The sequence below is a fragment of the Anolis sagrei genome, chromosome 1 (assembly GCF_037176765.1).
Source record: "Anolis sagrei isolate rAnoSag1 chromosome 1, rAnoSag1.mat, whole genome shotgun sequence".
In the NCBI taxonomy this organism is placed as follows: Eukaryota; Metazoa; Chordata; class Lepidosauria; order Squamata; family Dactyloidae; genus Anolis; species Anolis sagrei.
The window spans coordinates 75,762,603-75,778,032 of NC_090021.1; the positions used below are offsets into that span (position 1 = coordinate 75,762,603).

The 15,430-nt window shown below is 36.0% G+C and overlaps 1 protein-coding gene across 4 annotated transcripts in view; it reads right to left on the minus strand.

Annotated features, from left to right (window-relative positions):
* The window catches only part of UTRN (utrophin), a 406,557-nt gene that overhangs the window by 58,557 nt on the left and 332,570 nt on the right, over positions 1-15,430 (minus strand). For all 4 annotated transcript variants that reach the window (XM_060753499.2, XM_060753500.2, XM_060753501.2 and 1 more), the window contains 4 exons: positions 13,967-14,168; positions 7,891-7,976; positions 5,080-5,237; positions 3,642-3,808 (listed from right to left, as the gene is read on the minus strand). In XM_060753499.2, the coding sequence (XP_060609482.2) occupies positions 3,642-3,808; positions 5,080-5,237; positions 7,891-7,976; positions 13,967-14,168 (613 nt within the window). The remainder of the gene's footprint in view (positions 1-3,641; positions 3,809-5,079; positions 5,238-7,890; positions 7,977-13,966; positions 14,169-15,430) is intronic.

Below are 15,430 nucleotides of genomic sequence, written 5' to 3' on the forward strand. Positions count from 1 at the left end.
ATCCTGTCCTTAATTGTTCTGATTGCTTGCTCTTGAGCTGCAAGAATCGGACCTTCTGTCTCCTTCTGCAGTGTTCCATTAGTGAGTCATAACCAGGTCTTTTACTACTACTACTACTTCTTCTTCTTCTTCTTCTAATTATTATTATTATTATTATTATTATTATTATTATAAAAAGTAAACAGTTAAAATTCTTAAAAAGTGATTAAAAAGTATTCAAAGCTAAAACCACAACGCCCTCTGACTTGGTCTTTAAAAAATACTTCATTAAAACCCCTTCATTTTGTGAACAAGAAGATGTTCTTGTTCTTTTTATAACTATGTGATGTTATTTATATAACTGTATTCTGAAAGTATACAAATAGCAATAAAGTTAGTTTCAGAAATCAAAACAGGTGCTATGAAAGGAGGGGCTAAAATATTCAGCAGTTCAGAGCACACATTAACAACAAATGCAAAGACTCTCAATCCTTCAGTCTAAGAGGTAGGGAACTCTACCTGTCCCGTCCCACCCTCCCAAGATGGGACACAGAGCAGAAAGCAACCACTCTGATGAATGCCAGAATGAATATGTAAAAAGCCCAACTATCCCTAACCAGAGAGAGTTGGGAATCAGGGAAGGAATCTACAACCAAAAGATGCTAAAAAGGCTTGCAAAGATCACCACCTTATATATAGCACTGTCTAAGACAGAAATCTAGACCAATTGCTTTCTAAATCTGAGTAATTGCTTTATTCAATTCCATCTCATGTGGTGTATTTCATAGCTAAAATTAATGTAGATCACTGTTGGTTTGCCTTCTGACATAAGAATATATATGTATTCATAATTTAGGAGGTTGCATCAAGAGATACTGAATCTCAATATTTTATGCAAAGGCCTGTTTTGCATGATCTCCATTGTTATATAATATTGGCCATATAATTCACTTTTATGATCGGATGAAGTAAAATACAAGGCACTGAATAGCAATCAAAAATAGCCATGTCCCTGCTCCTTCTGTATTCTAAATATTCAAGAACTTTCCACTTTTCTTTGTGTCTGTTTTCTGCCATAAACAGAAACAGGTAAAATATTTTAAAAACAATCTGATTGGGATGCCTTCTGAATTCAAAAAATAAATAAATAAGAGGATGCAGCCTATCAGATTGTATCTAAAAATGAATGGATTTTTTTTTTTACAACAGTTGAATGATAACGTAAGTGTTAATCCTGCAGGCAATAGACTACTGAGTTCACTACCTGAAAGTACTTCAATCGAATTGGAAAAAATAATGCCAGAGTATATTACTTGATACCCATGTATTCAAAGTAGAATCAGAAGGGCCATTCCTTTGCTCATAAGAATAGAGCTGTGAATATGTCACCTAATTTCTATAGCACATCAACTGCTTCAAAACACAATTCCAAAATCAGACTAATGCCTTCACTGTAAGCAAAGACCTTTATGTACTAAGTAGAAAGAGGAAACAACTAGGAAACTTCAGAGGCACAAAAAAGTTGATCTAAAATGCTATTTAGTTATTTAACAACAGGGTTAGTTGGGGCACGGATGTTTGTCAAGTTCAATAACCAATCAGGAGGCAAGATATACTATGCTCAAACTTCCTTAATTCATCAAATCATGTAATTCACATTACAGTAGATGACAGAAGTTTAAAATCTTTATCTTCACTCCCTAGGATTCAATGACTATTTCGGTGCCTCTGAAACTGATATTTACATTTTTGAAAACGTGTGAAAATGATATTCATTCAGTTGAATTTGGCATTTTTGTTCTCTGAAGGAGTCTGAGAACAAGTATTCGAGAAAGATTAGCTCCCAGGCCAAGTCCCTAGGTCATCGGTTAGTACTCTGTTCCACACTTTGTCCACTTCCCCGGCCCTATGATACACTGTTTGCACTATCCCTTGCCCAACTCTTTTTTAGTTAACCATGCCCATTTCGTAGCAGTAGCCATTGGATTCATTGAACCTTATCTGATGGAGTTATAATTGCGATTGGTCTAAATTTTTATTGTTGTGTTCTACTAGAATTTTTGTTGTCTTTGATGCTTTTATTTTCTTCTAGGCAATTGAATGTTTTGCCTTATATGTTAGAAACCGCCCTGAGTCCATTCAGGGAGACAGGGTGATATACAAATAAAGTTGTTGTTGTTATTTATTAAGATAATAATTTACTATACTAATCACCTAATCATACAGGGCTAAAAGTGGCAGCATATGCCAATCTAGCCCTGGTCACCCATGGAACCAGCTAGCACCCATCTTTTGGCAGAAGCTGGGGCTAACAGTGGGAGCTCAAACTGCTGACCTTTTGGTCAGCAAGTTCAGCAGCTCAGTGGTTTAACCCACTGTGCCACCGGGGGCTCATAACCTTTTGGAAAACCAAAATCTCCAAACCTTTTGGAAGTGTTACCTTTTGGAGATTGACATTCACTACCATTTAGAAAATTGTAATCATTTTGTAAAGTATGATCTTCCTGAGAAGAGCTAAAACCCATTTGAGTGAATCTTCTCTTTAGTGATATACAGCCACTTGTAGTCATGTAAGGCAAATTAGGTTTCTCCGTTGTTAGACTGATATACCTGGTTATCTCTTTGAACTGTTAGGAACAAAGATTATACCAATGCACAAAACATATAGCAGATCTTCATAAGTGTTATTTCAGTTGCCCAAAAGCATCTACTCTCCCATAAAATATATTTGGTTTTAAATCATGCTTTCAAGAGACTAAAATAAGTAGTCTTCATTAAAAATAACATAGTTTATTTACAAACTTCATGCATTCAGCATACAGGTACATTGCTTATTAGTTGAAAGTTTAAACAGTAAGTTCTCTAAGGCATTCCGTTGCAGTCTCTTCTCTGTCTTTTGTCTAATGCATAATGAACACTGACTTATAAAATGGAGTCTCAGTCTGAATTGTCCCAGATCTGATCACATGGTCTGCCGTCCCTCCCACAACCTCAAACAACACAGAGTAAACAAAACATACATATATAATATGGTAAGCGAACTAAATCATATACAAATCACTAGTGAAGGCTTGAAGAAGGTTGCTAATTCCAACTCCATCAGATGACATCATGTTGAATCAATGGGTGAAGGAGGGCAGAACCAGCATCCCGGTGCCATGACAACACAGGGGGCTTCCTGTGTTGACGTTAACTCTATGAAGTGAAGCCAAGTGCTCCATACACACTCACACTTCTCCCCATGGGATTACCCTCCTATGGATTCAGTTGATGCGAGGCATGGAGCATCAGATTCCCCATGCTGAAGAAGAAACTGCTGCCTCCTGTCACCATGTCTGATGAGGTTGTGGCCACACACTACACATCCCCTATTTTTCTACACTTCCTCTTTCTAATTTCAAATTTCTTGTAAATTAAGGTTATATTAAAAAACTTATTGTGTATAGAACATAATTACGTATTAAGGAAAAATGGTTAATCCTTCATCATAGTCTATAAGAACACCTCTGGATCAGTGCTCCAGTAAAATTACAACCTGCAGACCACTGAACACAGACAGGATGGGGAATGCAGGACTCATCTCGAATGGCAACTGGTCAATGAAGATATTGACAAGGTATCTGTAGTGGGGTTATACAGAAAGTATATTTTATTCTGCTTACCTAAAGCCAACAATTGGGCATTCCTTGCAGATGTTGCACTTGGCTTGATGTTTTGCTGTTTCTGCAGCTGCTACTCTGTGTAGGACAGGCAGCCACACCATGGATTGAGGTTCCAGATGCATCCAGTCTATGAATTGTTTCACACCAATTTCTGGTTTATTATTATTCTGATAAGTAAAAAATCAGAACAAAAATCATTCAGAGAGCTGCACCAATCCTGATTTTCCCCACTTAAGACAGTGTCATCACCACTAGTATTCAAGCCACGAAAATGCTTCTGCCACTAACATTCAATGCAGTAAAAGATGACAAATACTGCAAACTTTCTATCTGTGAACCAACACACCTGCAATAAGATTTTTTTTACTGATATGAACTTGTGAAACAGTAAGCCTGTTTATCACGGCCAGAACTTTTCTGGAGAAGGCAGAATGAGGTAACTGCCTTAGTTGGCAGGTGGTGGGGACAGAGTGTTGGAAATGCTAATTTTTTAGATTATCTCTTCCAGAATCTCCCAAACAAAACAGTCATGCTGCCATGGTCTTAAAAAGTGGCTTTTCCACAGCCCGGCTGAGGATTGCAGTGGCAATTATTCTCCCTTGGCTGCCAGACGGTCCTGCATCTTGGAATACAGCCTGGCCCATACATATTAAAGTTGCCAGCAGTCTTCAGATGTTACAGGAAACATTTTTATGTTGCCAATATTCAAGTTAGATTCAAGGTGCAGCTGTATTTGGAAACCGGAACATCATTTTGTCCTCTGATTTCAACTGCACATTCAGATGTAATATGTGAAGGATGCTCATTGTAAAATATACACACATAGACACATATTCTAAGAAAAACTCAAATTTTTGTGCATGCTTAGAATTCTCCACTTAATCAAGGAACCTACATTATTGGGCTTCCTTGTTGTACTGAGGCTTATAAATGCATTTAAGCAAAAATGCATACATGTCTACTTTAGAACTTTACAATGAATTTACAAAAGTCTGATTGTCATTCCATGGCATAAGTGGTAGTGGTAATAATGCTAGCAGTACAGGTCGCATTTTCACATATTTGTTTTAAATGCCTTGAAAAAGTTTCTGCAGTCAGCGAGAACAAGATCTGAAATTGAAATATGGGCAATCATTTCCCCCTGCTTCTAGAGCTGCTTCATGCAAATTCTGCAGTCTTTAAAAGCATAAGGAACAAAAAAAAAGTAAGATGGAAGCACTTTGTATTGAATGTTTTAAAGTGCAAGAACAATTCACATTTGTGATAGCTCACAGTAAAAGCATAGGCTTTATAAAAATCACGGCTATTTGCATGATACTTTATGTGTATTTTGAGCTTTTTCACTTTACAATATGCATCAATGAACACTGGAGCTGGCCTAAAACAGACATTTTGAAATAGCACCTACTCAAAGCAGCCAAAAGTATGATCAAGTTACCTGTTGAAAGCAGCTGCGGACACTGGGTTCAATATTGCTGCCTCCAAAAGCAGCTACTTCCCCAAGCTGCCGTGGGATTTGGATAGCATCATGAAGTAATAGGCCAAGCTGCCTCTGGTCACACATCTCTGTAGGCCCAGCTACTTCCTTAAAAAGATCTGCAGTTAATGGCAAACAAAGAAAGGGTTGCAGAGCCAGTGTGGTGTAGCATGTTGAGTTTGGCCTAGGTCTTAGAAGACTCTTTCACCTTTTAAAAAAGGCAATGGCAAACCTCCTTTAAATAAATCTTGCCAAGAAATGCCTATGATAAGTCAGAGGAGACTTGAAGGAGCATATCAACAACAAAGACAGAGTGCTAATATAAATATTAATAAATAAGAGCATCAATTTGTGCTCATGCACTTCTTCAACATTTCAACTGTTTCAGTATAACTAACAAACATGAATTCTCTCATTCCCATTAGGCACATTAGGAATACTGAACTGCAATTGTATAGTGCTTTCATACATGCATTAAATACTGTTTTGTGTTCACTTTTGCCCATCACCCACTTCCTATTGCTTACATGAAGGTACTACATGACTGAAAAAATGATATAATTTGCTTTTTTTCTTAAATAGATCTATGGTTTTCCTTTCTAAAATCTTAAAGTGAAGAAAGAAATGGTTTGTTTTGACACTTTATTCGCATTTTCTCCCAATGTAATAAATAAAAATTGGCTATTAAAACAAACATTTTAAATGTTTGAACTTGCTGACAAATAATAACCTGTGTAATTGAACTAGGACACAAGATTTCATTTCTCCTACATTGCAAAGTCTATGGAGGATCAAAAAATAGCCCCATCATAGCCAGCTAAAATTTGTGGATCCTTGGACATCAGTGTTCAATTCTTTAAGCTTGCAGCCTTCCAAAAAGCTGTACGATGCAGAATAATAAAAACAACAATTTATGCTGTTTACATTGTGAACCAATACACCAGAGAATATGAAACATGAATTAACTCATTATTTATTACTTGCTGAAGCTCAGCAAGTCATAAGTAATGTAATTCAGAAGACAGCTGAATATAATAGGACCCATTAGAATAGAATTTTGCTAAGCAGGGTGAGGTAAGGCACAGTGAGTTTCAGTTTCCAAGTAATGAAACAAAAAGTTTGAGATGAATTTAAGCTTTTAAATTAATATAATATTTAATTTTCAATCACATTTTGTCCTATTCAGTGATTCCACAGACCCACAGCATTATAGTAAAGAGATACACAACATTATTAATAATTTAAAATTGTGTGTGCATTTTACAGAATTATTTTAAATGTTATCTAAAAAGCTGATCCCAGACTATCATTCGTCGGTCTATCTATCTATCTATCTTTCTATCTAATATAATGGAATTCAAAAAAGGAACACCAATATTAGCCCATTAGAAGAAAATCTCTCTAGTTATTGTTATTGTTATTATTATTATTATTATTATTATTATTATTTCAGTTTCTATAAATAATCTTGCTGCCAACAACATTTAAAGGAACATGAATGGGAGGTGAAATACAACCTCCCATTCAGAGTTTTGACTCCCTTGCCTGACAAGTGGAAGATAGAGTTACGTCTTGATTCTATCGTGTGCTGCAAAAGAATAAAAGAGTTTGGTACATTTCTCATAGTGTAGCTCCAGTTATCACAGAGAAAGGAAATATGAGTGACATCTAGTTATAGTAGAAGCAATGTTGTCATAATGCATGGACCCGCTGAGCAGTTGCTCAGAGGAGCCACGATAGGAGCCCCATGCTAATCTATGCACAGAGCAGAATGTAATGCTACCTTTCCTATAACCCACCTCAACGTTCAAATCTCCTGCTAAGGAGAAAAATTACACCTTGTTGCCCAAGGTTGGCATGTCTAATTTGTGGGGGGAAAATGACCATTTTTACTGTTTACAATGTTATGGAACTAAAATATTGTAACAGATTCACAGGAAGTAGTTAATGAATGGAGATAACAATTGCCAATAGTGTGAACTTCCATTATCAGAAACAGAGCTTCTACTGTTTGTATTCCAAGAATTGTATATGTGTGGTAACAAATTAGAGGAAGTGTAAGAAAGTGAAGAAAATTAATTTTTATTTGGTACCAATAAATGAAAGTCTGTTTTATTAATAATGTACATTTTATTCCATTGCCTTGGGGACTTGTAATTCAGTTAAGATGGTCCTGAGGAGAAGGGTGTTACTACCTTAGTACAATAGGTTTACTTTGACCACCTTGATTCTAAGGAGAGTGCTCAAGTAATCATTTCAATTCTTTTTGACACTGACAATTATGGCTGTGGGCATGACACATGGACAGGATGTTTCACCCAAGTTTATTCACAAATTCAAACATTATGAAAGAAAAGAGGGCCCGTAAAGTCACTAGCTTTAACACTAGCATATAAAATTCTGCAGTGGTGTTATCACACAAATGCACCTGCTCAGTCGATATGGACTCACTTTTTATTGCTTGCTGGTTCCGTAAATTAAACATATGCATGTTCCATTTATGCTGTTTATCACAACAAAGAGCTAATTACCCAAAACTGCAGAAAACAATTAATGTTTTCAGCCCCTTTATCCCAATCAAACTAGAAATAACTGGCAAATTTTATGCTTTGTGTTGGAATCTACCTGTATTTCACCTCCCATTCATGTTCCTTTAAATGTTGTTGGCAGCAAGATTATTGTTACAAGCTTTGCTGGTATATATATTTAAGGTGTGTGTCTACAATTATAAGAAAAAAGGCAAAGTTTGCTATCCATAAAACATATACTCACATTTGTATTTTTCCTCTAGAAGACCCTTAGAAAGAGACATCAAACCAATCTTCAGAGATTGCACTCTGATTTTTCCAGTCCGGCCACTGTTAGAAAAACAACATAATGGTTTGTTATGTAGTAATATATTTTAATTCAAATATCAAAACTGCGGTCATCCTTTACGCATTAACCTTCTTTGGTTTCAAATATTAGCCACTAATTATATTTGAAAATATTCCCCAGTTTTAGCAGTAAATATTTATTTCATAGACATGTAATATAATTTATAATACATTAAAGTATAGGAGCACAGCATCACAGCATGTCCTAATAATGTGATAAACACAGTTGTGCACAGCTGGGAGGTGCATTACACAGTGTGAGATCTTGAATGTAGTAAACACAAGTTATACTATTTAGAAATACATAAGTCGCTTTTAGAACATTGATTTTCTAGTCTGTGGTTAAAATACTTTGATATATAAGTACAGCAAGGCATAAAAGCCAGACATATACTGCAATTAGACAACACAGAGTGTCTGTTTTCTCTAGGGAGTGTGACTCTGGACTCTTACTGTCTGATATTTGGAAAAATAATGGGTGACAAAGGATGAGTGATATGTAAACCATAAGGAAAACACGCCAGAAAATTTAGTTTAATAGGCTAAAAATATAGCAAATGCAGCAGGCAGCAATCTTAAAAAGTTCAAAGCATATTTGAAAAGGCCATTTTAAAAAGGATTTGCTGCCTCCTCTGAAATAAAATCTACATAAAATTGTTTGCCTCTTATAAGCTGTGACATATCTCTAAGTCTTAACATTTTCTTAGTACTTAAACTGTATTGTACAGTTTCCAAAAGCACCTTCATTTGGAGGATTGAACAATAGGCCCCTCACTTCTGTGGGGATTAGGGGCGTAAGACACCCGAGAAAATGGGAACAGGGTAAATTAAAATCACCTATTTTTTAAAAAACCCAAGTGACCATATCTCTAGAAATCTCCTGGTCTTCCAATGCAACTCTATGGTCAACTTCCACAAGATGGCTTAGTTTCCAAGATCAGGTATAACTGGGTCCCTGTAGGCATGGAAGACCCTCTTAATAATAAATAGCTGCAAACGTGACTCCCTTTGTGACATTCTGAGATAGTTACCTTTTGCAGCTATTTATTCTCAAGAGGATCTCCCATGCCTAGAGAAAGCTGTTTAAACATATAACGAGTCTCTGTGAGAGACAGGACCTACATGGAGTGAGGAGAAATTGGAAAATATCACAGAAACCCCTAGGCGCCCACACACCTCTCCCAATTAAGGATTTAACAACAGACTTTTTATAAATATTTTTATATAAATACTTGAGTTAAGCTACTGAAGATGTTAGAACTCAATAATTTCAAATCATAATATTCTAAGAAATTCAAATGACTAGGTTCGTTAAAGAACTAACTTTTGTTTAATGTAAAAAAACAACATCACAAAAAGAAACCTTTCACGGTAGTTTTATTGCAAGCAAAAAACCCCCTAAAAACAGCACTTTCATTTTGTAAGTAACCTGAGCAACACTTACTCAGTAAAAGTACTAGCATTAATGACTGAAGCCAGAATTTCACTCAAAGAATTGAGTGTTTAAGGACCAAGGTTCTCCCTCCACTCCAGCCACATGAGAAAAAAACCTGGTAAGATCGGGGAAACTTATAGAACAGTTTTGAAGATGACATGAGGGACTACAGTGTGAATTCAGAAAATAATTGTCTCCTGAACCATCATAATTGAAGCGAGGTTCTGTTGGAATCTAAGCCCTTTTCCATGGCAAGAAATATTCCTGCTGTTCATATAAGGTCAACTTTGAACCCAGCTCAACCATTCTGATTTAAAGATGTATGTGTATGATCTCATGCAGAATCATGACCCAAGGAGGGCTCTATCTTGTTTTTATTCTAGTATGTTAAAGGTGTAAGTACACAGGACCTGTTCATATATAAGTGTCAAGAGTCCAAGTCCAACTGTTAGAGAAAAAGAAGGCCTGTAACGTGAATAACGAACTAGATTCCATGAAGCATGAAAACATGAAAAGTCAACACTTAATTAAGTCATTTGGTCTACCCTATTTGGAAATGATAATTCAATAAAGTCCATAGTATTCTACAGTTATATCAACCATTATTTATAGGTAGGGTCTCCTTTGCTGTTTTGTAAAGAAATTTAACTTGATCTCCAAAGGAAGTATTTATTTTATCTAAGTGTGACTGAAAATTAATTTATACTTTAAAGACAAGACAGTGTGATATATCAGTTTAAGCACTGGAAAATTACTCTAGAAACCAGGGTTGGAATCCCCTGTGTGACCTTGGGCAAGTCACATGATGTCTGACTAAGAGAAATGAAAAGAAAACCCTCTGAACAAAACTTTCTGACTGGGTCACCTTAAGGATGCCATTATCTGGAAATAACTTGAAGGCATACAAAAACTTGTTCAAGAAAGTAGTAGCATGGTTCAGCATTGTTCTTATGTCTCACTGTATCTCTTCACCTCAAAGAATCTAGAGCAGTGATTTTCAACCTGTGGGTCCCCAGATGTTTTGGCCTTCAACTCCCAGAAACCCTAACAGCTGGTAAACTGGCTCTGATTTCTGGGAGCTGTAGGCCAAAACACCTGGGGACCCACAGGTCGAGAACCACTGATCTACAGTGTCATGTGATTCTAGGCCCATGGGAGCTTCCAATGCATTTTTTTCACCACTAAGGGGTTCTTAGCCTATTATGATACTTCTCCTTCCTTTTCTCCCTTTCTCTGCATTCCTCTGTTGAACTTCTTTATGATTCCTAGACAGTCTTTTCAATTCTATTGGGAAATACCATTCTGACATGACAGGTCAGAGGCAGATCCTCTTTTCTACATGATCTAGTGAAAGACAAGTACCTTTTTAAAACCACAGACTATTTTCATTAACTATGTCTCAAATTATAATTTAATGTTGTATAATCAATGTTGTGGTAAAATAAATCCTGTAGACAAAAGATTTTGTGGAACAGTACTAATGCATTTTTACTTCCTCTTCATTTTGAGGGGAGTCTAAGCCTATAACATTCTTCTCCTGTTTCATATCTATCTCACACATAGTTCTATGCAGTCTCTGTTCTGCTTTCTTCCTCCAATTTCTTGATGCTCTATTTATGATTCATTGATTGACTGGATGATGGAGTGCCATATAAAAATAAAAGTGTAAAACTGGTACGCCTGCCAAAGGCATGCAATGTAATCTGAAATGGGGAGGAGATTACAAGGGAAAGGAAAGAGCTGATAGAAATATAAAAGCAACACAGTGCTATTCAATACTTCCAAGTTACCTCCTTGCCCTTCTCTAAACTTGTCTTGTAGAGATCAGAGTCAACTGTACACTAAGATTTCGATATTCTAGCAATTTAAAAAATGGCTAAAGATGGCTAAAGCAACATTGCTACCTAACTGCAATTAAAATGGTTAATAAATTTAAGAATGAGTTATTAGTAAAGCAACCTGTTCTGATATAATCTAAACAGATTCAGAGATGCAGAGCAAGAATGCAGAGCAAGCCACATGCGGACCCACAAGGAAACCCATAATGGAAGACCATCTTACTCGTCCAACGAGGGATCGCCTAAGTAAGTAAGTAAACAAATTCTTCTTCTGCTTCAAATGGACAAATGCAGTATCTCTTCTAAATAGATTTATAAACTCCTCTATCAGTATTACAAAACTTGTATTGGTCTAAATACAAACAAAAGCTTTGTAATAGACATCCTTGCCCCATTATCCAATCAGTAGCCTCTTAAACCCCTGGAATGGACCTTCTGAAACTCAGAGGACCATGCTAGGTGAGATGGGCTTTTTGCATAAGGATGAAGATATAAAAAGGAATCCTAAAGATCAGATGATAGAAAGTTTGATGCAGAACTCCCAGTTGGTGGGTTCTGTCTGATTTTTGGCACTCTAACACTGCTTCCTCAGACCTCTAGTTGCCGTTCATCAGCAGAGTCTCCTTCCCTCTCGGAGGGATATAAGAGGGCTAGAAGACATCCTCCAAAACAAGGATATTTTCCCAGAATCCTTTTGCACTAGTCTTAAAATATGGAAGATCCAATACTAGATGCTTAAAAGATGTGTGAAATGAATTATTAGTAGGTTAATAAAGATAAAGGATATTTACAAAGCAGATGTTAATCCATCAAATAACCTTTCAGTCCTTGAAAAACTAAAGTTCAGCGATATTAGATTTCACTTCTGTTCTGCTTTCTGACCTAATGCAGGGAATAAATAATTCTTAATGTGACAGAAATACCAGAGACAATAGGTGCTGCTGTCAATTGTTTTCATTTAATGTCTTACAAAGGCCATAAACATCAGCAAGCATGTCGGAACTGAAAATGTTTCTACAGTTTTCAATGCTAATTAAGTTTCAGATTAATAGCATGAGGGAAACAGATGGTTTTATAGGTGGGTCAATTATTCAAAAATTGAATGTGTCAATGATATACACCATAGAAATGTTAAATGTTGAATCCACAGACAACCTAAGGCCATTTGCACAATAGTCTAGTTAAAGTTGCATGAGAATATGCTATCCTTTAATAACTTTGTCGGTAAAAAAATAAAACAAGCACCATTATGTAGAAGAAGCCATGCATAGTCTTGAAGTTATAGCAATGCCAAAATTCAAATCTCATATTTATGCTGGTCTTAAACGGGAAACAGACATGAAGGCAGGTGGGTTTACTTTTGCCTTCAGGTGAGCAGACGATTGTCTATATCTAATGTCAACTTCAGACTGACAAAATTGAAAGATGTATTTGTCAATCTATCCATGTAAATACATTTTTCATTTTATCTTTTGAGCATTCCTGGCTTCCAATTATCATCATTTCCTTTAAGTCTTAATGAGAAGTTTTCTGTAGCAATACAATTGAAAATGGATTTAAAGGCACTAAATTTTTTATAATGGACCAAAGGAAACCACTGATGAATAATATTACTAAAGAGCTAATTGGTCCATATATCTGACTATTGTCTATACCAATTATAGCAGTGGCCCTCCAAGGTTTGAATAGGAGTTCTGAGCTTTACCTGATGACAATAATAAACCTTAACATGAAATAATAATAATAGTAATAATAATAACAATAATAAAGAGACATGTAAAAAGCTTAAACATAATATTGCTGGTGCAGGCATCCATCCCACCAAAACTGAATAGCATCTTGGCTGTAACAGCACACTCAAAAATTAAATCTTTCCTTCCAATAGCAATACTTCAGGGCATTTATTGTGATATTTCCATAACTGTACCATTTATGTCCATAGTATCTCTGAATGCACAAGTTTAAAGGTGAATATCTCACAGGCTTTGACCTAATATATCTATGCTGTTGCAAACTAGAAGAATGAAATGCAATTACAAAGGTAAAGAGAGTACTTATTTATTCAATGACTGTTTATTCAGCATGTTTCTACATGCTTGCCTTCTCCCATCTGTAATTTTCTTGAATAAAATATGCTCACTTTAAAATGCTTTAATGCTTTAAACATTTTCTGGATAGGAAAAAAAGATTTCATAAAAGAGTATTTCCAGTGAAAATAGGTATAACCTGAGAGCAATCATTTCAAGCAGTGATGCTTTGAAGGATTTGACAAGAGTAGTAATTCAGGGATATACTTCTCAGAGAGAAAATAAACAGAAAAGTGGATAATACAGTTATAAGTTGCTACAACAATGAGCATGAGGCAAGACCCATGTCAGTGCAGTACTCTCGTGTTGATTAAATAATTACCTGCTTTACACAGATGTTGATTTCTTTTAATAGAGTATGTCACACAAGACACCTTGTCAGTTCAAAATATTGTAGGATAGAGACAATGCACAGTGACATTCTTAAAAGATAACACTAAGGCCTTGCTAAGCTCTGCAATGTCACTGAAATCATAAAGAAAATTTTGCCCAATCGGCTCACGGTAGTCTGTATGTACTATGATTGTTTTCTCTGATTTTTTTCTAGTATGAGATGATGTACATATTTCTTGAGCAAAAACATTCATTTAGCATATGACATCTCATACTTACGTGTCATAAACATTCAGCAGCCAGTTGAGACACATATCTACACAGAGGGGAATGGTCACCAGGTCTTTGTGCTTCTCTTGCATTCCACTGTAAATCGTAATGAGACAGCTGACCACATCCTGAACACTTAGAAGCTGGTCATTTTGGGTCAATCTGTGCTGTTTGAAAGTTTCATTTGTGGTATTTAAGTCCAGGAGGTCCACTAGGAAAAGAATTCAGTAGAGAAGATATTTTGAATGAGTAACATTTCTTTTGAAGACACAACCTTTGGCAGTTCATTGGTTTATTTCTTGCCTTTCACCCAATGTGGGATCAAGATGGCTTATATACTGTACAGATTAGGAGACCAAAACAGAATAAAATAGCTCTAGATTAACACTATCCTAATAATAGGAGATGGTGCTCAAATCTGTAATGATGTGAGTTACTTTTGGGCATGTAAGATACTTATTTAAACCATTTTCTCACTAAAAATGGTTTAAAATTTAGTGAAATTGACAGTTTCTTTGCAATCTTTTCACATAGTTTCTAACAGTGAGAATGTTAAAATTTCACTATCCCCATATCATTGTTGGGAGGCAGAAATCAGAAGTACATTAATAGTATATATGAAAAGAAGACTTGATAAGTCTAGTGTGAATTACAGGTTACACAGTTTGGTCCCTGCTTTTACTAGTAAAATATTAGCTGGATTTTGTCTTGTCTATATCACATTTCCCATAATTATGACCTTATAGCACTCCATCAGCCTTATGACATATTAGACAAACTATCACTGAGTATTAAAGTATTATCTTCCAAGGAAATATTAATCAATCCTTGAACATACACCCACCCAACCACAAAGATCAGATCTGAAATAAGTTATCTGCATTTACTTCTGAGTGAAATCAGTGGGCCTTAAGGTGTTACCAACTTATCCCAGTGATTTCATTGAGATCCGACAAGCCATTAATCTAGATCCAATTTACTGTGTTGGAAATATTAGACTCATAGCATCTACCCTAAACCAGCGCTGTGGGGTGGGGCAAAATAAATATCTACAGTTAAAATTCCTACCCTGAGGTGTCTGTTTAAAATTTAGATGGATGGGCACAATGTTATTATTTTCAAATTTTCAAGCATTCTACTAAAGCACAGTATGGCAGTTGAGGCACAAGAGACACAAGCTTCAGACATGTCCTTGCAGCTTTCCCCAAAAGGCCGTTTCAGTTTTCTAGTGATGCTGTGACAGCAATTTGTCACATCTAACAGTCAGATGATGACCCTCTCTTTCAAGTGATTCAATCTGACATTCTCTTTGCCTTAGTGCATTAGTCCTTCTCAAGTGTTATATAGTCTGACACCTTTGGTGTCTATCTGCATTTAAATTATGGGAAACTATTTCCTCCTTTTGAATAAAAGGTACATGGCAGCTTGGTTTCAGTGTTCCCTAAAAAAAAGGAGGTGCAAAGCAGATTAATC